This window comes from Malus sylvestris, chromosome 6 (genome assembly GCF_916048215.2).
Source record: "Malus sylvestris chromosome 6, drMalSylv7.2, whole genome shotgun sequence".
In the NCBI taxonomy this organism is placed as follows: Eukaryota; Viridiplantae; Streptophyta; class Magnoliopsida; order Rosales; family Rosaceae; genus Malus; species Malus sylvestris.
In genome coordinates, this window is record NC_062265.1 from 26306257 (window position 1) to 26330533 (window position 24277).

A 24277-nucleotide genomic window follows, 5' to 3' on the forward strand; every position below is an offset into this window, starting at 1 on the left:
TTTGCTCGAGGACTAGCAAAAGCTAAGTGTGGGGGAATTTGATAGACGCATATTTATGCGACTTAGTTAACTAGTTTTCTTGCATTTACGTTATTAGTTCTTAGTTATTTTAGTACTTTAAGCCATTTTCGTGTGTTTGTAGGTCCAAAGGGTTAAGGTAGCAAGAAAGTGCATTTTTGTGCATTTTGGAGCAGTTTTGAGCTTGGAATGGATTACTTATGATATGAGCAAGATGGATGGACGAATTTGAAGAAAAAAGAGGCTAGGAACATGCTAAAAATCTGGTGAAACAAATACAAGTTGCAAGAAGGGATAAATTTCTAGAAGGATTGGCCAAAACTTCACTCAAAACCATGCATACCCCATAAAATTCATCAATGCCGTGGCCTTCCCTTTGTTTTACTTCCACCAGATTTTTTAGTGATGATGCAATGCCTATCTCACTATGACATTTGAGTGGATGATGTAATGCTTAACTCACCATGACATTTGAGTGGATGATGCAATGCTTAACTCACCATGACATGTGAGTGGATGACTCAAAACCTACCCTCACCAACAATTCTCCACCTTGCCATGCCTTACCTACTTCATTTCACCAAATTTTTGCATTAAACATGTCCATCCTCTTCCTATAAATACCATGGCAGCAACCTCATTCAAATCATCCAGAAATTAACCATTCTCCAAGCCTTTCCTTGCCTCTCCTACATATCTAAACCCTTTCCCATCCATTCCTCCAAATAACCAACCCTTCAACATCATTCCAACCTTGTTGTTGCGGCAAGGAGTAGGAGAAAAGTCCTTGGACGCACTTGCTATCCAACATGGATCGTTGGAACGTTTAGGTGCTTTCTTCCCTTTGTTTTTCAATGTTTAAATTTGTTTATCTTTGTATTGTAATAATGAGGAACTAAACCCCCCTTGGCTAGGGGGGGATTCAAAACCATGTTTATGCTTGCTATATGATTTGATTACTTCCAATTGCGTTTCTTGAATTGTGAATTCAATTTACTTATCCGTTCGTATAAAAACTAATTTGTGTATGTTGGTTGAGAGTGCACGCTTAATTTTCATGCATGAATTTGACGCTAGAATATAAGGGAGTTTCACCTAATCGTTATGAACTTATATTCACAAGTAGTGAAGGTTGCTAGTCACAATCACGTTAAGTAAATTCTTGGCATAAGTTTCATGCAAATCATAGTAACGAGTGCCTCGTCAATGCTTATGTTTTTCATAGAACTTAATGATTCTTGCTTGTATCTCTATTATGCAATTCATGTAGGGAACTTGTAGGGAATGTTTTGGGTTGTCGTATGCAATCATCCAATCTAATAACTTGTTGAAAAACTGAGAGTTAATTAGTGAAATTCACGGTAATTTGGGGCGTTGAGTATTCATAACTTATCGAAGAGCAATTGGAAATCATTTTATATGCAAGCAAGACTTGTGTGGAGAAGAACCCCTTAGCTAGCCTTCCATTATCCATTCAACCCCAATTTGTTTAAAATCTATTTAAGTTTTTAGTTTATTCGTTTTTACTTTCAACTTCACCAAACTCAAATCCCCCTTTTACTTTCTTGTTTTAAAATCTTTTGTTTACATTTTTAACTTTGTTTCTTTTTGTTTTTGAGTCAGTTTAGAGGTTTTAGCAAGCCCTCCTAATCCCCGGTTTAGAACGATCCCTACTTACATACTTTGCTACAATTGTCAAAAGAGGGTTTAATTTGTGTGTCAAGCAATTCTCGCATCACATGTGTATATATATATTTGAATTTAGTTGAGTTCAATATTTATTGTACTTTATTCCTTTACACCACATTCCTATACAAATATATGCAAATTTGTCAAGTTGGACGTTGGAAGTCAAACCCTTACTCAAATGTGATGCTAGTTTAGGTCTGATTTTCGTATAGATTGGAAACAAAGTTTTCAATTTCTGTTTCAAAGTTTTGAAATTGGAACGGTTCAGATTGGATCACAATCTCAAATTTAGAATTTTTCAGAATCCGTAATCTTGAAAATTTCGGAACATAATTTGGAAATGTCATACATTTTGCTAGTCAATCGGTCAATTTGACCATTAAATGATAATGTGTGAATTGTGAGTCCCACATTTTTACTTATGTTTAATAGAAAAACAATGAACAAAAGGTATCCAAACCTAACAATAAAATATAAAATTTGATTACAAAATGCATATTTTGAGTATATAACTTTAAAAAGTCAGAATACTTTGAATTTTTTAAATTTTTTTTGTCAGAATCAGTTCGGAACACTTTGAATATATTCTGTTGGTACCACACATAATGGGCCTCAGACTTTGATACATTGGGCTTCATTACCCAATCCATATAATTATGTAAAAGGAGGAACCCCTTATTCTATAAAAGGGGACTCCTCCCCCATCACAGGGGGACGAAGTGAACCCAATAGAGGGCAATACCCTCACAAACACAACAACACTTTCTTTCTCTGGGGGACTCCCCCTCACCCTTGTAATCCATACATACAGTCAGAGAAATACAATCAGTGTGGACGTAGCCCAAACCTTGGGGTGAACCACGATACATCTTGTGTAATCTACATTTCATGCAGATTCACGGTCGGATTTATGTTGTTCCAAGACCTCCGGTTTTGTGCATCAACATTGGCGCCGTCTGTGGGAATCGATACGAAAAGTTGTGTTGGTTCTCTCTCAAATTTTCACCTCTACAATGAATCTGCAGAAACCAAGAACCAAATCGACAAACCCACCTCAGAAAACCAAGATATATCAACTGGGTGTGTTTTATTGTTCTCAAATTTTGAAGGGAAATCAAAATTATTAGCCATGGAAATGGAAGCAGAAGAACATGAAAAAGAAAGTCTTCGCCCTGAGTCAGAGAACCAAAAGTAGAAAACTCTAGTAAAGGGTGTCCGAGATTTGCTATGGACACCCATAAATTGATTCAGAATGCTGAGCAGCGAGTTACATTGGAGCTTTGTGGTGGGTGTGCTGATTGTGTACGGCATCAGTTAGGGTTTAAGCATGGCGAGTTGGAGCGAGGATCGGTTCGAAATAGCATTCTTCAACGTGGAGACGACGGTACCGACCCGACTCGGACAGGGCTTCACCATCTTGGAATTTGGACAGAACTACCTTCGACCCAGGGAATCTGTCATCCTCCTCCACGTGCGACCCACCAGCGTCTTCTACATATGGTCCCGACTGGGCTCCGTCAACCCCAACGACGCCATCTCTTCCTCCTTCGAGTTGCAGCAGAGATTGGAGGACGACTTTAACACCTCCACCACCTCCAAGAATTGAAGCTCTCTGCCGCACAAGCAGCCACATGTACCTCATAAACATTTAAAAACAAAAAGAAAGACAATGACAATCTCTCTCTCTCTCTAGTTCCTCTTTTCAGCTAGCTTTTACTTTTTCTTCATTACCCAATAATTTGTAATGGCTCTTTTCTGCTCCCAATATGTTGTTTCATGCTTAAATATTCTGTGCCTAGTTCTTGTTCAATCCCACTCTGCCATAATATACAGCATGAGGAACCACCACCACAACTTCCACCCTTATAGAACATGCTCCTTGCGTAGCTACTCCTGCTCGAAACTCTCGGTAGGGACACCTGCCGGTCAAAGCTCTGGTCAACACTCTAGTATTTGAGCATAGCAGTCGTGGTGGACTCCGGCGCCATCTGCGGTGGGCCAGCCTCAACCACATGGTTATCGTGATCATCATCATGATGATAATGACAATGAGGCAGCAGCAAATCGCGACACTTCTCTCTGTCGCCATCCTCAAGGACGACTCCACCTCTCTCTACTTCCGACTGACCCTAAACACTCTTCCTCCTCCTCTCGATCTCTGTCCGTGGAGCAAGCGGATGCGCTTTTGGAAATGACACTGTTGAAATTGAAGCTTGCGTCATGGATGACAAAAAGAGATGTGGAGCTGTTTTAGAGCTCACCATTATTAATTGACCCCGTCAAAGATAACAGGCTATGTTGATGTCTGCCATATGCCAAAAGCGAAAAGAAAAAGTAAAACGCTCAAGTAGGCGTGCATAAACAACCTGCAACTGTCAACCACATGGAAAAAGATAAGAGTTTTATCTTTTGGCTGAGTTATTTAAAATTATCATTTGTTTATTTAATATCTTATTATTTTTGTCATGATGGCTAATTATAAAATAATAATTTTATTATTTTTATATCATGATGACTTATGATTAAATAATATTATTTCTGATATCACATGATTACTATCACGTTATTGATTTATACAACATGTGATTTGTCAAACAACTGAATAAATCATTTATTCATGATTATATATATACACACACATTTAGGCAATACCTAATATATTGTTGATTTATGCAGCATGTTATTTATCAAACAACTGAATAAATCATTTATTCATGATTATATATATATACGCACACATTTAGGCAATACCTAATATATTGTTGATTTATGCAGTATGTCATTTATCAAACAACATGTGATTTACCGCATGACTGATAATACCTAATATATTGTTGATTTATACAACATGACTGAATAAATTATTTATTTATAGAAGGCACATAGTACAATATTTTGCCTTGACAAACTTTGTCAAATTGATTTATTCATTATACGGTCATACTTATAATGTCATTTATTGTCAGGAATTATTGAGCAACTAGATCCACTGATCAACACTATTACAGATTAAAGAAGTCTACCAACTTATAGACTGATGAGCCACGTGCTCATGTTAATCTCTTGTCAAACCGGACACCCACTTGCTCGGACATTCGCTTATTGGGACACCTATGTGCTTGGACCCAACTCGATGACCCTACAGATAGCCCAAACTCGATGACCCTACGGATAGCCCAAACTCGATGACCCTACGTATGGACCTAACTCAAAGACCCGACTTGCGGACCTGATCCGCAGATCCGACACATAGACCCAATATGTGAACCCGACAAGCGGACCCGAGTTATGTCGAGAATCAACTTATACTAAGTGCATGTCGACATAAAATAGATACTTGCAATGAGGAATACCATGAGCCGAGCCGCCTCGTAGCGAGTATAGCCTCTAGCCGAGCTGCCTTGCAACAAGCATCGCCTCCAGCCGAGCAAACGCCTCGCCGTGAGCATAGCTTCTAGCCGAGCAGTTTCGTAACGAGCATAGCCTCCAGCCGAGCAGTCTCGTAACGTGTGATACCTCTAACCGAGTGTTGCTTTATGTTGAGCATTGCCTTAGGTTGAGTACTGGTTCAAGACATCTAGCCACTTCGGCCCGTACATGGATTGGATTTGAAGTCTCTAGCCAAAAGACTCTCTTGACTGAAGACTTAGGGGACTAATGTTGGTACCACACATAATGGGCCTCAGACTTTGATACATTGGGCCTCATTACCCAGCCCATATGATTATGTAAAAGGAGGAGCCCTTTATTCTATAAAAGGGGACTTCTCCCCTCTCACAAGAGGGACGGAGTGAACCCAACAGAGGTTAATACCCTCACAAACACAATAACACTCTCTTTCTCTGGGGGACTCCTCCTCACCCTTGTAATCCATACATACAGTCAGAGAAATACAATCAGTGTGGACGTAGCCCAAATCTTGGGGTGAACCACGATACATCTTGTGTAATCTACATTTCATGCAGATTCACGGTAGGATTTACGTTGTTCCAAGACCTCCGGTTTTGTGCATCAACATATTCCAATGCCCGTGAAGATACCACTAGTAAGGAAGTTGTTCTCCTCCCTTAAATCTGTTAATTTCAGGGGGCTAGAAATATAGAGTGTAGAGGAAAATTCCAGTTTCTGACAGTAAAGGCCTACTAGTCAAAGGTGGATAGAGCAGATGTGAGGAAGGCAGAAGCTTCACCAACGAAATGCGTGGGGTAGATAGAAATGCATTTCAATTTTCATTCCAATTTTTCAGAAAATATTGAATTTGAAATTTTGGAGTCCAAATTTGAAAGTTTTACTTTCAAAATTGAAAACACTATTCCAACTTACACCACTATGCTAGTCATTCAACTGTAATAACCTTAATCCTAATCTAACCAACATATATATGGGATGGGAAGGACATGAGTTTAAAGTACTAAGCTTAGTTTGCTTAACAACTCCGAGTTTGGATTACAATCAAACAAGAGTTACGCACTATGTCTTTTTCAACATGTTTATTTGTTGGAATGAAAACTGAAATTTTACTAATTAGGAATATATCATGATGATTATAAGTTTTATATAAGTTTTAGCAATAATGTGGTTCAAATTCGCCTTTGGCGAGAATCGAACCTAAGACCTCTCACTTACAAGTGAAGAGGAAATATCACTAAACCGTAGTATTAAGTGACTATATAAAAAAAACTTTAAAATTAAGCTAACTTAAGAAAAGAAAAAAAACGCTCACCTAGCCACTTGGCTGACTTTAATTGGCCTTTTAGGCCATTTTTAGTCATGAGGGCCGAATGTAGTTTGGGGCTACATTTTAGCCATCTAATATATTATTATTTAATTATGCAACATGAACTATATTTTTAGGGGTGTGCTATCCACACACCCATTTTTACTTCTCCCACACCCCTAGTTAATTTCTGTCCGTTGATCTTCTTCAATTCATGCGATCCGACGGCTAAAAATTAAAAAGGTGTGAGAGAAGTAAAAAAGGGTGTGTGGATATCACACCCCAATTATCATCTCTACCTCACACCACTACCACCACCAGATCTCACACAATCAAACACCACCACCACCACCACCAAATCTCACACAATCAGACACCACCACTACCACCAAATCTCACCCAACTCAACACTACGATGACACCAAACACTACCTTATTACGTTGTCCAACCCTTCCTTGATATTTAATCCGATGTTGACTAGGATTTAGCTCTTTTATTGGAGATGGATTTTTAGCAATTTCGGGCTAAATGAATGGACTTAGGTTTGAAATCCTTCTTCATTACCAAGTCAGTTTTTTTCTTTTTGAAGTAATAGGTTTTGGAATGCTTTTCTTTGAAATATAAATAATATTAAGGACATACATGTGCCTTTAAAGTTTTTTTGCTTTCTGACTTCTCGCGTTTACTAATTCTAGCTTTTGATGCAACTACTAAACAAGCCCTAACACAATTAATCATTCTCACAATACAACATAAATTTTTTGTTTTAAAAGCACAACAATATCAAAGAAGCCCTAACACATACAATCATGTTGCACCCAAATACAATTCACAATCAATGACAATATTTAAAGCATTTTAGTATTTTTTTCTTGCTTTAAATAATGTTTGTCATTTTTCATTTTTGTCAAACACTCGATTCTAGCAAGTAAGTTTATTATTTGTGGATATTCTCAAACTTCAACCGGAATTTGATTTTTCATGAGATATTGGCTCTAGCTATCAATAATTAATGTTCTTAAGTTGACATATTCTAAACTTGACTAGAACACTTTGACCAGAAAGAGAAGTAATTTGCTTTAGCCTACACGAAAGAGATCAAAGAGTACTATGATCCTCTCTCGTGTAACCAAAAATATATCTACAATCCTCATGAGCTCAAAGTTTGCTCCTTATTAGTTTCCTAGTGATGACATCGACAAGATCAGCTCGACCTCGAACTCATACACGATTCCAGCCTAGCGTCACAAGATGAATCTGTTTGCTATTTGGTGTTTCTATTTCATGTAAGTCTTTTTTTTTTCCTGACAGTAACAGAGTCCGCTGGAACTCGAAAACCTTCCAACCTGGCGTGGAAACTTGCTTCATTATAAATTTGGCGTCCTTGTTTAACTCCAATATGGGAGATATAAATTTGTATCTCATTCATTTTCGCTCTTGGTTTACGTAATTGCTTTCTTATTTTCTCTTCAACTTGCAGGGCCCACCTTCTAAAGATGCAAATATAGATATAAATTTACATGTTCCCGTCAAGATGAATATTTGCATCCCTTAAAAATTGCTCATTTGAGAGCTTTCAGGCTAATAAGAAATGCAAAATGCTCATTAAAAGTCATTTGAATATGCTCCCCGAGCAAAGTATCTTGGTTGTTTCATTTATGTAAATTGATATATAACAATAAATATTACCGTGTCTATTTATTTACCTTTTGGATAATGATCATGTCCCTCTATGGAGAACTTGCTTGTCCTCCCATTTACGATTAACGAACCTTTACCATCCGAACATCATAAATGGAACCATTCACGCTTTTTATCATCAGTTAAGGATTATATCTGCAAAAAAAATCATTCAATTTGGAGATCGTTTAGTTATCCATATGTGTTAAACTAATCAACAATTTTAGCTCAGCATCCCCATGATGAACCATCCATTGGTTTTATGCATATGAATGATTAAAAGATCTCCAAATTGAATAATTTTTGGATAATGCGTGTGTTCCTCCCCCTACTTACAATTAACATTACTGTCCGAACATATGGAGACTAAATTTGCAGACAAAATTTTGTAAATTAAATGACACACTACAACAAAACTGGTTTTTTGCGGAGCAGAAAGGGCGCTGTAAATGGTTATTCATGGCGTGAGCCCCCAAGCAGTAAAAGCCCCTATCATAAAAGATGTTTTGTTAAATACGACATTCTCTAGTAGCAGTGAATAATTTACGCAAAATACGTCGTAAATGCTCTTTAAGGCGTGCCTTGCACGCCTTAATTGGTATTAGATACGATGTTAATGAAGTGTCGTAAATGCTCTTTAAGGCATGCCTTGTGTGCCTTAATTGGTATTAGATACGACATTAATGAAGTGTCGTAATACTATGAAAGCAATTACGACATACATTGTACATCGTAAACGAAGACTAGCATAAACAATTACTGCTGATTCTGCATACAGTAATTTACATTATTTTAATTTTATATATATAAAAGAATCGACAAAATTACACATTTACTATAATACAATAATTTCATAAATAATCATATTGTCAAAATGTATTACAAGTTGAACATAGCCAAGGTCAATATCAAACTACACATGAAATACCAAATAGGCCTCTAATAACAAGGAAATTTGTCACTTGAAAGACTTCACTTTTCCTTGAACACCTCTAAACGAAGTCCTTGGAGAGTGAAATACTGCTCCTAATGCTTGAACCACACTAATTGATATCTCTATTTGCATAGACATAAGCACATGGAGCAAAAGAAAATTTATTGTACTACTATATGTAGAAATGCACATTTAATCTCAAGAAAGAAAAGTGATACTGAAAGAAAACCTAATCATTGTCATACAAACCTAAATCCCAAATTATGCCTTCACGGTTTTATTGTTTTACACTCATACATGTATCAAATGACTAAAATATACACAATTTATACCTTTACAGTTTTACTGTTTCTTATAACCTGCATAAAAATCATATACTTGCGAGTAGATAAATTAATGAGACTTCTAACATTTCATGTATGAAGAATTGATACGGCAAGTAGAAGATTGGATATTCAATAAGTGGATATGGTTATCAATTATGATATACCCCAAAACTCTTAGGTAAGACTCACTGTTTTTGACCTAGTGGCTTGCTGTTATCAATTTACATCAAAGTTAGCCATTTATCTAGTTTTTGGGTCTTAATATATTACAAATTCAACATCAGCAAAAGCACCAACAAATTTCAATTTTTTTTCACTTCTTTTTGTTCCATTTTCTTCAATCCAATCAACTTTCTTGGGAACTAAAACAAAAGGAGAGAAAGAGAGAGTTCCCAACCTATCTCAACTTCGTCTTTGGAAAGTTGGCCCTAGGAACGGATAAAGTGCCCAACCAAGATACTCTAGCTAGTCAAGGGATCTCGGTTGGTAAGTTAAGAGCTAGTCAAAACAAAATGTTAACTTAGAAATTGATAAAGACTTTAATAATAAAATTAAGTATAAACTTTTCCACTCATTACCGCTGCATTTGCAACCTCTCCATTTAAAAATTCACCAAAGACTTGAATGCTACCTGAAAAGTAGTAAAAAGAAATAGAATAAATAATTGAATATAAATCGTACCAAAGGAACTCAATCAAATTATCATTTTTATCCAAAAGTACAAACTAAACAAAGTACTACACTACTACTACAACAAACTCAAATGGTACTAGGCTGTACCCCAGTGTTATTCTACTACTACTACTACTACTACTACTACATACTCACATATTATTTGGATTTTCAAAACAGATTATTTGAATTGCAATATCAATGTAAGTCTGTAATCTCAATCTCCTTTGCAAAAGTAGAACCTTGCTGAGTACCCCATGTGACCTGGAGGTCCGGGACATGCATACAAATAAACCCAAGTCACTCTGCAATCCCAACCAAATCATACAGAGAGAGAGCAAAATTAACAAATCCTCAACATCATAATTAAAACTCTTTCAGAGGAAACTGAATTGGAATAGTCTGGATTAATATTAGTCTAAAATTTTTAAAATACTTGGTGCCTCATATTTGATAATTCATTGGGCGCCATTACTTACCGGTCTAGATTTGGGAAGGAATCCATTCCAGCATACCTATCAAAAACTGTTTCACTCAATAAAAAATATTAGGTAACCCAAATATTGTTCAAATGCATATATAAGTTTATAACTTACAAAAAAAACATTATAACAAGAAAGAAAAAGTGCTGATACATTTCCTACAATACACTTAAAGGTGGGATATTAACGCTTATTTAAGTTATTAAATCACTTAACTTGTATATATTTGTCACTGCACTTGGAAATATAGGTGGTGATCTAACGAATAGCATGATCAATCTGCATAGGACATAAATGGATTCACAAAAGTTATTTGCTATTTGGATCTTTGGACCATTTTTTCCATATTAGTGGACCTAACCATACACGAAGAGACCATTCCTAAAAAAACAGTGAAACCCAAAATACTCAATTCCTCATATGAGCCAATAAAAGTGTTGTGATGCTGCATCTACTAATGCTGCATATGGAGTCTACTACCAAGGTGACCCCTAGGATGAATCTCTAGGGTAAGGCTCATTGTAATCTTTAGAGTAAGGGTATGTAAATCACATTTCCCTTGATTTAAGGGAGGAGACTGATTGGGGTAATGTCTTAGGTAGGCAACACGCCTTCTTCTTTCTTGTCGGTTGCTTGCTACAGCCATCCTTCCCATCTCTTTTCCCTCTATCTTCTCATATATACGCGGACTCACTCTTGTACAAATATACATGAAATATACATTGAAACTTTAAACTAGAAAATCTACAAAAAGGGTTAGAAGTCAAGCAACCAAGTACCAACCTGTACTTGAAAATTAATATAAAAAAATGAATTAACCAAACATTCAGAAAGATCCAAATGTAGAAGCCCAAAAACACAAAAAAGACAAAAAATATTGAATTGTATTACAAACTATGGATTAGATAGTGATCCCAAAAACCAAATTTAACCAATAAGCAGAAGTTCCATCATTAGTAAAAACCGATCGATTCATTGATTTTCATATGAGTGATACAAGTATTGGTATACATAAGCAACATGAGGAGATAAGCCTCCAGGACATGTAGGATTACAATGCAGAGCAACTAAAAGATGAACATTACAATTGAGAGCATTAATATCCTAATATCCAATAAACAATAGCTTATGTTTTTAAATTTTAAAACTACTCAAGTACAGAGCACTCACTGCTCTGGATTCAAAGAGAACCTCACACAATAAAATTGCTTCTCCATAAAACATAAATGATAGCTCTTGGAATTGACTGCAGAGTGTAAAGTGGTAGCTTAAACAATTATGTGTGGTTCAATTTCAAAGCATCTACGAATCCTAAAGTTACTAAACCTTCCTTATTAACTTGTATAAGCAACAAGCCATAAAGATTTTACCTTTAAACAGCAAGAAAAACATAAGCATCCCAGAAAAATAATTTCATCCTACAAATTCACAGCAAAAAGAAAAATACTGAAAAATAAAAAGCAAATAGAAAACTGATTAAAAAGTCCTCCATATATAATAATAAATCAAGTTAAAGAATCCCCAATCACAGAATAATAAAGCCAGACACAAATACATATAGATTTAGAAAAATCAAACCCAAATTGGAGGCTATGGAGTGAGAATGTTTAGGTGGAGGGGCTGCTGGAGAAAAGTACCTGTAAATTCAAAACCAAATTTATATAAAAATAAAATAAAAATTTGAAAAAAAAAACTTCAACCTTAGAACATTGGGAGAAAAACGGCGGTCTCGTGTGTCTGGGAGAGGAAGATTTAGGTGTCTATTTGAGTTTTGGCGGAATGGATCTCCTGGGTTCTTGAATTTTAGGTGGTGGACAACAAGCGATGTGGAGATAAGGCCATGGACCGCGACAAAGCGATAGAGAGAGGGGTTTGTTGTTTGGGTAAATAAATCTGGGTATCCTGTTGGGTCACGGTGGTGTGAAAGAAACGAGCAATCTGAAAGGCAGAGAGAAAGAAAGGGGGAAAGTGAAGTGGAATGGTCTAGAATTTCACTTGTTTGATATTTCATTCTGGTGCTATAATTTCCCATGCATTTTTTGTTAGGTGCAGAGTGGGGAAGTTTAGGCGAGAAGCTAGAAACTATTATTTATGACGTATCATTTGTGCCATAAAAGGTAGGGACCCAAATATATAAAAAAAATTCACTTTACGACATAGTGTAATACCTTAAAAGAGAAGGAAAATGCGTCGTGTAAATTGTCAAATATGACACACAACGATTACGCCGTAAATATTTTTATTTAACGACTTGCACAAAAATGATGCCGTGAATGCTAGATTATGTGCAAGTATTACAACATGAACTTTACAAATGTCGTGAATAATATCATTTAAGGCATGCCAGTACTGTACGCCGTATATTTCAAGTCGTAAAAGACCCAAATTGTTCTAGTGTATATATATATAGTTAAAGAGAGTACTACTTTTGTGTTTTGTTCGCCCGTGGATTATGCATTTTTAGGTAGCTGTAGTACTAATTAACTGCAACTTCTACTTATCTGCATGAACGAAAATATACTCGCTCGAACATACCCACCGAAAGAAGAAGCTGGTCAAGGGAAAAATAGAAGAAAGTGGTCAAAATATTTTATCAATTTCAATAAAATATGAGATGTAATGCATATCACTTCAAATCTATGGGCTTTTATTACATATATATTATTCTTATTTAATAGTAGAAGATGATATTTGACTTTGTGACATCTTTCAACATTAGAAAAACTGTACCTCAAGATAACTTCTAGATAGATATTATTGCTGTGCATGTTTAACCATTTTATTAATACATATATATATATATATATATATATATATATATATATATATAATATTGCGAGAAAAAATATTTTACCTAGTTGTAAAATCACGATAATTGTATGTACGTATAAACCAAGAAGTAATAATACAAACGTAGTATAAAACTTATGATAAATTTATTATTACTCTTTTAATTATTAACAGGTCAGACGGTTAATGAAGTACTACGGTCTAGTGATATTCCTCTTCACATGTAAGTAAGAGGTATTGGGTTTGATTCTCGCAAAAAATGAATTTGAACCACATTGTTGCTAGCCCATTGTGAAGCTTAACTCACTCCTCACCCCCTTAGTATAAATATTATCGTTTGTTCCAAAAAAAAAAAAACATAACCTATTTAAACTATATGATATTGAGAAGCCAAAAATATAAAAATAATTATTTGATGAATGCTGGAAAGATAGGCTTGAATGTAGACGATGGGGTGCACAGTTAGTCATTCTGCTCTGATATTGTATCAGAGATTATCTAAACTATACTGTTCAATGTTATCGGGAAAACGATGGTCGGTGGTCATGGATGAAGCCAGCACCCGCCTGCAAAAAGCCTATTCTAGCATTCTGTCCTAAAGCTCTAAGGAGGACAAGGAAAGCAATGATGAAAAAACAAAATATGTTCCTCTTCTTATTTATGTCTTATTCTAAGTCATGCTATTGTATTCATGTTGTATATGTTATTAAACCTCTGTGGTTACACCATCTAAATATAATGTTTCAATGTCATCCGAATCCTTTGTTTCATGCTTTTTATGTGCCCCCATTGTTTTCATTCTAGTATACGAAGTTTACCAATTCCTAACTCTACCAAGTAGTGTATTACGTTATGAAAAACTCCACTGAAGCAATAACATTTTGTATGTTCTCAACTATTTATGTGCAACAATTAGCGTAGTGGAAGAGAAAGGAAGAGTAAACAAGTAGTTATTGTGCTCCAAAATCCGGTCCGGTCCGACACCAACTTGAAGTCGCACTGAATCTGACCTAGCTTAATACCCAGTCCGATACTGACCCAGCCCATTAGTGACACTACCTTATTTTTTGTTAAAATATGAGAATTATAAATATGTGTACTAAACAGCCTGGTCATAACATCCCCAATCAACTAAGAGTCAAAGTCGAAAAGAAGATTCTTCACTTCTTTCTCTCATTCCAAATCGTGCACGAATGTTTTATCTAACACAACTTTTAAATGATAAAAGAAATGAGAACTCATCTTCCTTCTTTTTTTATTACTTTTCATGGGCATGCATAAGACATCTATTTTTACCCCATACACGTCCCTTCGTAATTCCAGCCCTAAAGTTTTTTATTTGTTGAATCACTCAAAAGGGTGAGTAAAATCTTTTTTCTCAATTAATTAAATTTTAAAGCTAAAATTCAACAAAAATGTGCAAGAAGAGAAACGAAGTGTGCGGCAATCATTCTATTTACATTTACACGAGTGAAATGAAAGAAAAAGTAAATGTGAAAGCCGAAAGGTTTGAAGCTTGGAGCCGACAAAACAAGTTGAGTCGGCTATGAAAACGAACACAGACAGAACAGAAGCAGTGGACCAAAAAGTCAAATAGTTGATCCATATTTGGAAGAAATTTTTAGTTGTGATAGGAATACGGGTAGTACATTACATGTTTTTATGTAACTGGTGGTAAATTTTATTTTTGAAATTATCAATTTTTTAACATACATATCCTATTATTTATACAATAACACGTGATATACAATTCCATGTGACGATCACATTGAAAATTCTTTTCATATTTGGCAGTTGGCATGGAGAGTGGAACTCAAGTCAACGCCAGCCGAATATCAAATTTCTTTTGGCTCCAAAAAAAATTGCGGCCCACTTACCAGTCATCTCCCCACCCCACTCATATGAGGAGTGGAAAACTTACTCTTTTTGTCTTCTTTTCTTCTGTGTTTTTCATTGACTTCGAGTAAAACCTGCGTTTATATTTTTTAAAATGATACTTTGGATATGGTTTTTAATCCTTAATATTTTTCGATTAAAACCTTAATAGTATTCAAAGTTTGATCAAAGTCCCTTGATTTTGTACACTTCATTATATTACTATTAATATTAATATTTTTATAATTTTAACATTAATTGTTTGATATTTTATGAGATTTCCCTCATTGTAATACTATTAGAAACAGTTACAATAAAAAAAATTCAAACATTTTAATTTAATAAATGGATAAAAACTATGTAAAAATAAGAAATAATAAATGGCAAAAGAATATAGCCATAGTGTTAAAAAAATAGGTACATTTTACAAAAAAAATAGGTACATTTCACATATAACAAAGTGGTGCATTAATAAAGAAGAATGGGTACATTATAAATAAATTAGGGTATAGATAAAAGATTAAAAAATTATGAGTACAAATGAATTTTTAAAAAATATAGGTGCTAAAAGAAATTAATATATGGGTACAAAATAAAACTAAAAAGAAAATACTACAATTTTTTTTAAAAATGTTGCAAATTAAAAGTGGGTACAAACTAAAAATATAAATATATGATACAAAGTTTAGGCATAAAACATAAATATACCATATGTAATTTTCTATCATTGATTAAATATACAATGTCACGTGACGGTATATACATGGGTACAAACACAAATAAAACTTTAAAAAATTGGGCACAAAAAGAAACTAATATATGGGTACAAATTAAAAAATATTTGCAAATTAAAAATAGGTACAAACTAAAAATAAAAATATATGATAAAAAATTTAGCCATAATATAAATATACTAATTGTAACATTTTAACACTAAACGAATATATTTAAAAATAAAAATATTTTATTATTCAAATTAATAATGTTATTAATACCCAAGGACCTTGATCAAAAATTGAAAATGAATAGGATTTTAATCAATGGAGTAACAAAAAGTAGGATGTGAACCTAATTTTCCTTTTTTTAAATTTAAAATTATTCATATACATGACATTTGTTAGAAACATAAATTGGAGTTTTAATTCTGGATCGTTGAATTTGATATAATGTGGAGTATTGAATTTAGAAGCCAATTCAATGAGAATTTTCGTCAAAATTAAGCATCAATGTAGTTTCTGTTTATTTTTTAGAAGAAGATTACGTGTGTTTCACGCGCATAATTTCTTGACGAAAATTCTTAATAAGGTGGGTCATAACTAATAAGACTTTGCTCTTAGTTTGAAATCAATGTGCAAGGAATATTATGCATCAATGTAGTTTTTGTTTATTTTTTAGAAGAAGATTACGTGTGTTTCACGCGCATAATTTCTTGACGAAAATTCTTAATAAGGTGGGTCATAACTAATAAGACTTTGCTCTTAGTTTGAAATCAATGTGCAAGGAATATTAATGCACACCCAATATTCAATTAGGAATTTTTTATAGATGATGTTTTGGACATGGCATATACCATTATTGGAGGTATTCGGTAGTGCCAGTTCTTGGCTAAGATATGAATCCATCTGTTCAAGTTGAACACTGACCCAAAAAGAAAATTGAGAAAAATATTAGTGAAACACAAAGATGATATAAAACTATTACTTTTGACTTTTGAATAGATCCATTAATTTGGATATGGCACCATGGACTTTAGATAATATTTAACATGACGAAGGTTTTCATTTTAAGAACCTATGAGGTACTTTTTTATATGAACCTCAGATTAAATAATTTTTGTTATTCAGAGACAAAATACTAATTGATAGAACAAAAAAATAAATAAAAAAAATAAAAAAATAAGAAAAGAAGGTTTCACGTCATGTCGAATATCTTCCATCTGCAAAACCTAGTCTCCTTATGAAATATCTAAACTCTGCAAATCCAATTGCATAAAACCCTAATAACTTTACACATCCAATTTCATCCAATCTTTTATTTAAGTTGATAGCTTATAAAATTAATTTGATGGCTCATATGAACAAGGACCTTATAAGTCCATAAAGTTAGGACCTTAGTAGAGCAGTTCTATTAATATGATATAGGAACTGAACGTCTTAACAACGATGATTAACGTAATTGCATTGCATCGTTCATTCTCCTAAATTTAATAGCATAATTATTTTTTATTTAAATATATAAAACTAACACACATGTTAATCACACACCTAATGAAGTAGTAAGCCATATAATTGGACGCAAGATTCACCTGTACTGGAGAATATTATAAAAACAAATGCGTCAACTTTATGTATCTAAATAATATTACTCTGAATCGATAGCGACAAACGTGTGAGACCATTGTTATCAATAACTACGCATTTCAAATCGATGCCAAAACAACCGCAATTTTCAGACTTAGCTGTCGTGTTTAAACTCCAAGGCTTCTGTCACCCACAGCCGAATTCGATGACCACCCCATTTAGTCCACACGATTTCACTCTCTTGCGTATACTGATCAAGATCTGTCTAGGTTTTAAGTAAACAATAATATATATATATATATATATATATATATATATATATATATATATATATATAACCATGAACGTATCTGTCAAGGTTCAGATCTCTAAATTTTGCCCTAATATCAATATGGGCTATGCATTAATGTTTATCATATTATGTTCTACGCCAGGTGTGTATACAAACCCTAACTCTCTCTTAGTTAAGTTAGCAAGCTTGCTGGGTTAAGTAAACTTCATTCTGATACATCATGGAATTTTCTCTATCACCAAAATTTGCATGCTTCATATATGAGCTTATTGATACTCGCTCAAATTAACTTCATTATTCCGTCTTGATAACATCTAGGAAAGGAGTGGAAAGCTCCAATGATGCTCGAAATATACATTTTTTTCCCATTCTGCACACTATGTCCAGATGTGTGCATGTAATTAAAAATTGATATACGAAATAACTTCTCAATTTATACCATACGCAGGGTGGCGCACACATGCATGAAAAATTTATCTAGCTTCTTGTCAAATTAGTTGTCATCAAATACAAACTGAAGTGAACTTAATTAATTTGATATAAGAAAGAAGTTGTTTTAGACCAGAAGAAATTAAACAAAACCAAAAAAGGGAAAGAAAAGCACACATGCATCAAAATTATATGAGCCTTTTACTCTCCTTAATCGATCTTTCAATCTGATCTCCTACCGTTAACATAACTATTAATTCACTCTTATCATCTTGAGTGACTGCTGTCAAAGTCTTTCCTATACTTATGCGGAGGACCCGAACTTGAACTCGAAAAAGAAGAACCGAACTGCATCGAAAAGCTTAGGAGCTCTGCCGCTTGTTGAGATGGCATGGAGGACGACGACAACAAGGATGTAGAAGATGTGACATTATTATATTGTGTACAATCGAAAACACTGGAAGAAGTTGGTCGAGTAATATTAGGCTGAGGAGGATTAATGTTCAAGCTGTCTTGTTGATCAGTAGTTATTAATGTGAGGCAACCTGACTCAGAGATCCCTTGAACTCTCTCAGGGAAGTTTAGCTTAGCTTTGCTTCCTTTGAAGTTGAGTGCTGCTTTATCATAAGCTAGTGCTGCAGCCTCAGCTGTGTCAAAAGTGCCCAGCCACACTCGGGCTGCCTTCACCGGGTCACGAATCTCAGCAGCCCACTTTCCCGATGGTCTCCGCCTCACTCCTCTGTAATGTTGTCTCCTCAAATTTCCTTCACACAAACATATATATTAATTTCTCAAAAATATCAAACCTGAAAAAGAATCATTTCATACATAGGCGGAGACAGTACCGAAGTTTGAGTAATGCTAGAAGGATCGTGCTAGTTGAACATTGTCAAAACTCGCTTCTTGTTAGGTTCAATTCCTATCCGTGGTGCTCAATTGTTATTTGACATATTATAACATTTCACTTTTTGTTAGTTGAACATAGTCAATACTCGCTTCTTGGGTCACGAAATCCTAATATGCACCATTTGGGTATTTATCTCTTCTAATATATGTATAAAGTTCAAATCAGGAAAAAATGAACAAATAAGTTGAAGCATTATACTAGAGAAAGGAATGATAGAGTGATAATCTATAACCATATAAAGATAATGATTTCTGCACAACCTCTTCATCCAATCTCAATGCCAGAAATAAAGAGTGAGCAGTAGGAGAATAGGGACGCCACAATCCACAACTAAAGGGTGGACGAAAACCATATGATTAGTTATACAGAAGCTCGCTAAATCCCTTATGAGGGAGATCAAGTAGTTATGCTGGAAATATACCAAAAAGTTATTTTTGTAACGGAGAACCAAAAGGAAAATTAATTCATTGTTGATAATATATAAAATATAATACCTTGATCTTGAAGTACTGTTTGAGATTGAGTCTCTGTAGGGCTGGACTGTGAGGTGATTAATGGATTTATTCCTTGCACTTGATCAAGTGGGTTATTAATTTGGTCACTATTTTTTCCAATCACCTGAGCTAGAGCTGAAACCATGGCAGAAGTGTCTTGCTGAGATCGAGTCGAGTAAACAGGAAAGATTTGATCCTCCTCTTTCTCCTCCGATTCAACCGAAGCCAGCAGCCTCTTCCCATGTTTTCGATCCACTTTATGAACCTAGATATTAATATTTTGACGTTATATATATATGAGTCAGAATCGAGAGGGACACCAACAACTGATTCAAATTCGTTCTAGCTTTACGACGTACATGAAAAGTAGACAGTAGATTAAGGAAAGAAAAGAAAGAGATGAGAGGAGAAAAATGAGAGGAGGAGGAAGATAGGTGGGATATAGGGTTTTCCACAGGAACATTTAGACTTTATACATATTTCGTTATCGTGGTGTGAACGTTTGAAGAATCCATTAGTCCTCCAACATTATTGATTCAATATATATGTGTATTTCAATTTAGTTCAGTTCAATAGTTATTGTTCTTTATTCCTTTACACCGCATTCCTATACAAATATATGCAAATTTGTCAAGTTGGACGTTCGAAGTCAAACCCTTACTCAAATGTGACGCTAGTTTAGGTCTGAGTTTCGTATGGATCGGATTGGAAACAAAGTTTTCAATTTCTGTTTCAAAATTTTGAAATTGGAACGGATCACATCAGATCACAATCTCAAATTAAGAAATTTTAGAATCCGAATAATCTCGAAAAGTTGGAACATAATTTGGAAATTCATATAATATATGTTTATGAAGGTTCTCGAGCTTTTTCGCACATGCAATTTATTGTTCATTCTTAATATTTGGTATATATTTACGTATAAATTCAATTTTTTTGGTATACTAGTATGCTTATTCTTTTTAGGGTAAATTACATTTTGCACTCTCAAGTTTGAGTCACATAACAAACTCATACCTCATTTTTTTGAACATTGCAATAACATACATCAAATTGCGAATTCGTTGCAATGTCATACATTTGCTAGTCAATCGGTGAATTTGACCATTAAATGATAATGTGTGAATTGTGGGCCCCACATTTTTTCTTATGTTTAATAGAAAAATAATGAACAAAAGGTATCCAAAACTAACAATAAAATATAAAATTTGATTACAAAATGCATATTTTGAGTAAATAACTTTAAAAATTCAGAATACTTTGAATTTTTTTTTTGTCAGAATTAGTTTGGAACACTTTGAATATATTCCAATCTTCGTGAAGATACCACCGGTAATGAAGTTGTTTTCCTCCCCTAAATCTGTTAATTTCAGGGGGCTAGAAATAGAGAGTGTAGAGGAAAATTCCAGTTTCTGACAACAAAGGCCTACAAGTCAGAGGCGGATATAGTAGATGTAAGGAAGGCATAAGCTTTACCCACAAAATGCAAATGATATTATCTACACTAAGGGGGATGGAGGTGGGTTTAGCCTCACAATGGGCTAGCAAGAATGTGGTTCAAATTCGCTTTTGACGAGAATCGAACCTAAGACATTCACGTACAAGTGAAGAGGAAATACCACTAGACTGTAATACTAAGTGGCTATATAAAAAAACCTTAAATTAAGCTTCACTTAAGAAAAAAAAGGCTCACCTAGCCACTTGGCTGACTTTAATTGATCTATTAGGCCATTTTCAGTCATGAGAGCTAAATGTAGTTTGGGGCTACATTTTAGCCATCTAATATATTATTAATTTATTATGCAACATGAACTATATTTTTATCATCTCTACCTCACACCACTACCACCACAAGATCTCACACAATCAAACACCACCACCACCACCACTAGATCTCACACAATCAAACATCACCACCACCACCAAATCTCACCCAACTCAACACTACAATGACACCAAACATTACCACCAAATTACTCCATCCAACCCTTCCCTGATCATCCTTAGACGAGAGAGAGAGAGAGAGAGAGAGAATAGAGAAGAGAGAAGAGAAGGAGAATCGAATCAAGAAGAGATAGACAATAATAAAAGCAAGTGGAACCCATAAAAAAATGTAGCCCTAGGCTACTGGGCTTGCTATGTTTGGCAAGTGTGATGCCCATTTGGCCCAGTGATAAAGGATTTAATCGGATATTGACTAGGATTTAGCTCTTTTAGAGCAGTTCCACTGTGGGCAATAGCCCGGTGGACTGGCTCTCAAACAGGGCCAGAAAGCTTGAGCAACTTGGTCCAGCGTGTGTTGGCGATGGAGCCTGAGCGGGCCCGAGGGAGAGGCCCGGCAGGAGTTGCCAGCCCGAGAGCCCAAATGGCATATGACACAAGGCTGACGTCAGCCACATGTTGGACGGGCCGAACTTCCCTTTCTCTCTCCCAACCTTCATGGTTCTTCAACGACATCGTCGTCTCACAATGGATGGGTTGTGGCGACGAAGCAGAAACCCCAAATTTTATAGAACAAAACCCATTAGAGACAATACCGAAAACCCAACACAAAAATTGGTTGATCCGACTGGGATCGGATCAGACATGAATGAGAAGTTGGGAAAGTTACGGCTTAGGTTTTGAGTTCATGCCGATGATGATGACCAAGGGAATGAAGCCGTAGTGGGTGACGACCTTGGCCTTCTTCAAGGCCCACGTGCTCCACTCCTTGAAGGATTAAGCCACCGAGCGCTCCTCCAAGCCCTTGGAGGGCTTCGTCGGAGTCTTGCCCTTGCTTTTCAGAGATATTCTCGACGCCATTGAAATTTGCTTTTGGGGTTTGTGCGAGTTTTGATTTGATTAGTTAATTGATTGAGCAAACTATTTTAAAGATGAAAACTTTAGTCAAAATTTGACTAGTTAAAATGTGAGAAGCTGCATTAACTTTGCAATGGAATTTGCATCTTTAATCTTTAATCTTTAATTTGTACTTTTCTTAAAATAAATATTTTGTATTTTTTTATAAATAAAAAATTACTATTATTTTATTACCTATTGCCAGGCTATTCAGTGTAGGGGTGGAGATGCAAAAGGCAGTTACTGTTTATTAAGGGAAATTACTGTTCACTGGGTGTATTAAATAGTGAATAGCCCTGGGGGGGCCTTAGCAAAGGTGGAGTTGCTCTTATTGGAGATGGATTTTGAGCGATTTCAGGCTAAATGAACGGTCTTAGGATTAAAATCCTTCTTTATTACCAAGTCAGTATTTTTCTTTCTAAAGTAATAGGTTTTGTAATGCTTTTCTTTGAAATATAAATAATATTATGGGCATACAAGTGCCTTTAAAGTTTTTTTTCTTTCTGACTTCTCGCGTTTACTAATTCTAGCTTTTAATCTGACTACTAAACAAGCCCTAACACATTTGATCATTCTCACAATACAACAGAAAAAAAATTATTTTAAAAGTACAACAATATCAAAGCAGCCCTAACACATACGATCATGTAGCACCCGAATACAATTCATAATCCATGACAATATTTAAAGCATTTTAGTATTTTCTCTTGCTTTAAATAATGTTTATCATTTTCTATTTTGTCAAACACTCGATTCTAGGAGTAAGTTTATTATTTGTGGATATTCTCAAATTCAACCGGAATTTGATTTTTTATTGGGTGCGTTTGTTGCACTAGACTGTCTCGGACTGGACTAGCTACATGGACTAAGCTGGACTGGCTTAGACTAGACTAAGCTAGACTAACTTAGTGAAGCGTTTGGTGCAATATCGGACTAAGAAGCAGGATAATGAAAACAGTACTGTTCACCAATTTGGTGTTTGCTCAGACTAGGAAGTAATCCTCATTTGATCATTTCACAAAGTAATAACATTAGGAAGAACACTTGATAGGAAATAGACGAGCATGCTGAGACACACAATTCTGTCTTTCATACTACTTTTCTAATAAAAATTTGCAGCTCAGTACACCAGACTAATGCCATTGCAAAGTACATAAACAATTACAACGGCGCTAATCACCTACCACCCGCTCGTACCACTTAGCCACTACTGACTCAAGAAAACTAAAATTACAGACAAAACTGACAAAAAATTACACACGAAATTGACAATCTTTGTGGTAGAACACAATCGAAAAATCGAGATACAAAGCTAAATTTAAGCAATTCTTGGAGAAATTGGCGAACACAGTTCACCTTCGATTTCCCAACATTGGATTCATCAACTACCAAAAATCTGACAACCAAAATGCATAAAACACTGAAAAAACAGTAATCAAACATGAAAACAACTATTCAAAACATACCCATTTCACCAAAACAAAAATTAAACATACCCATGAAGTTATCTTCGAGGTCACCCAGTTCGACTTTAGATCCATCGATGACCGCTGTCCTTGCTTGCCCTAGATTCTGCAATTTCAAATAGGTGTAAACAAACAGAGGATTAGAACCTTAGCGAAATGGGTTGAACGATTTCTCAGAATCCAAACATATTAATCCCATAAATAAAATAAAAAACAGGAAAATTGGAGAATCAGACCTCCATCTTCTTCTCACCCAGTAGCCCATAACAAAACCTTTTCCCATTTGCCCTCTTTCTACGGCTCTTCTTTTTGTCCTTCTTCTCTTTTTCTCTCTTTGTCTCTATGCAAGCTGTGGGGAAAAATAAGT

General features: G+C 35.1%; 2 protein-coding genes and 1 pseudogene across 2 annotated transcripts in view; all 3 read right to left on the reverse strand.

The window, feature by feature from the left end:
- The window catches only part of LOC126626712 (ethylene-responsive transcription factor ERF114-like), a 29689-nt gene extending 9656 nt beyond the window's left edge, over window positions 1-20033 (reverse strand). The window contains exon 1 of the mRNA XM_050296107.1: window positions 19872-20033. The gene's annotated coding sequence lies outside the window, so the exon portion shown is untranslated. The remainder of the gene's footprint in view (window positions 1-19871) is intronic.
- On the reverse strand, window positions 18386-19874 carry LOC126626713 (ethylene-responsive transcription factor ERF114-like). The gene is made up of 2 exons (XM_050296108.1): window positions 19607-19874; window positions 18386-18969 (listed from the first exon to the last, which is right to left on the reverse strand). The coding sequence occupies exons 1-2, from the start codon at window positions 19749-19751 to the stop codon at window positions 18473-18475; spliced, it is 642 nt and encodes a 213-aa protein (XP_050152065.1). The 5' UTR covers window positions 19752-19874; the 3' UTR covers window positions 18386-18472.
- A 2153-nt stretch (window positions 20034-22186) lies between the features above and the next one.
- On the reverse strand, window positions 22187-22629 carry LOC126626716 (mitochondrial import receptor subunit TOM7-2-like; annotated as a pseudogene).
- Between the last annotated feature and the right edge of the window lie 1648 nt (window positions 22630-24277).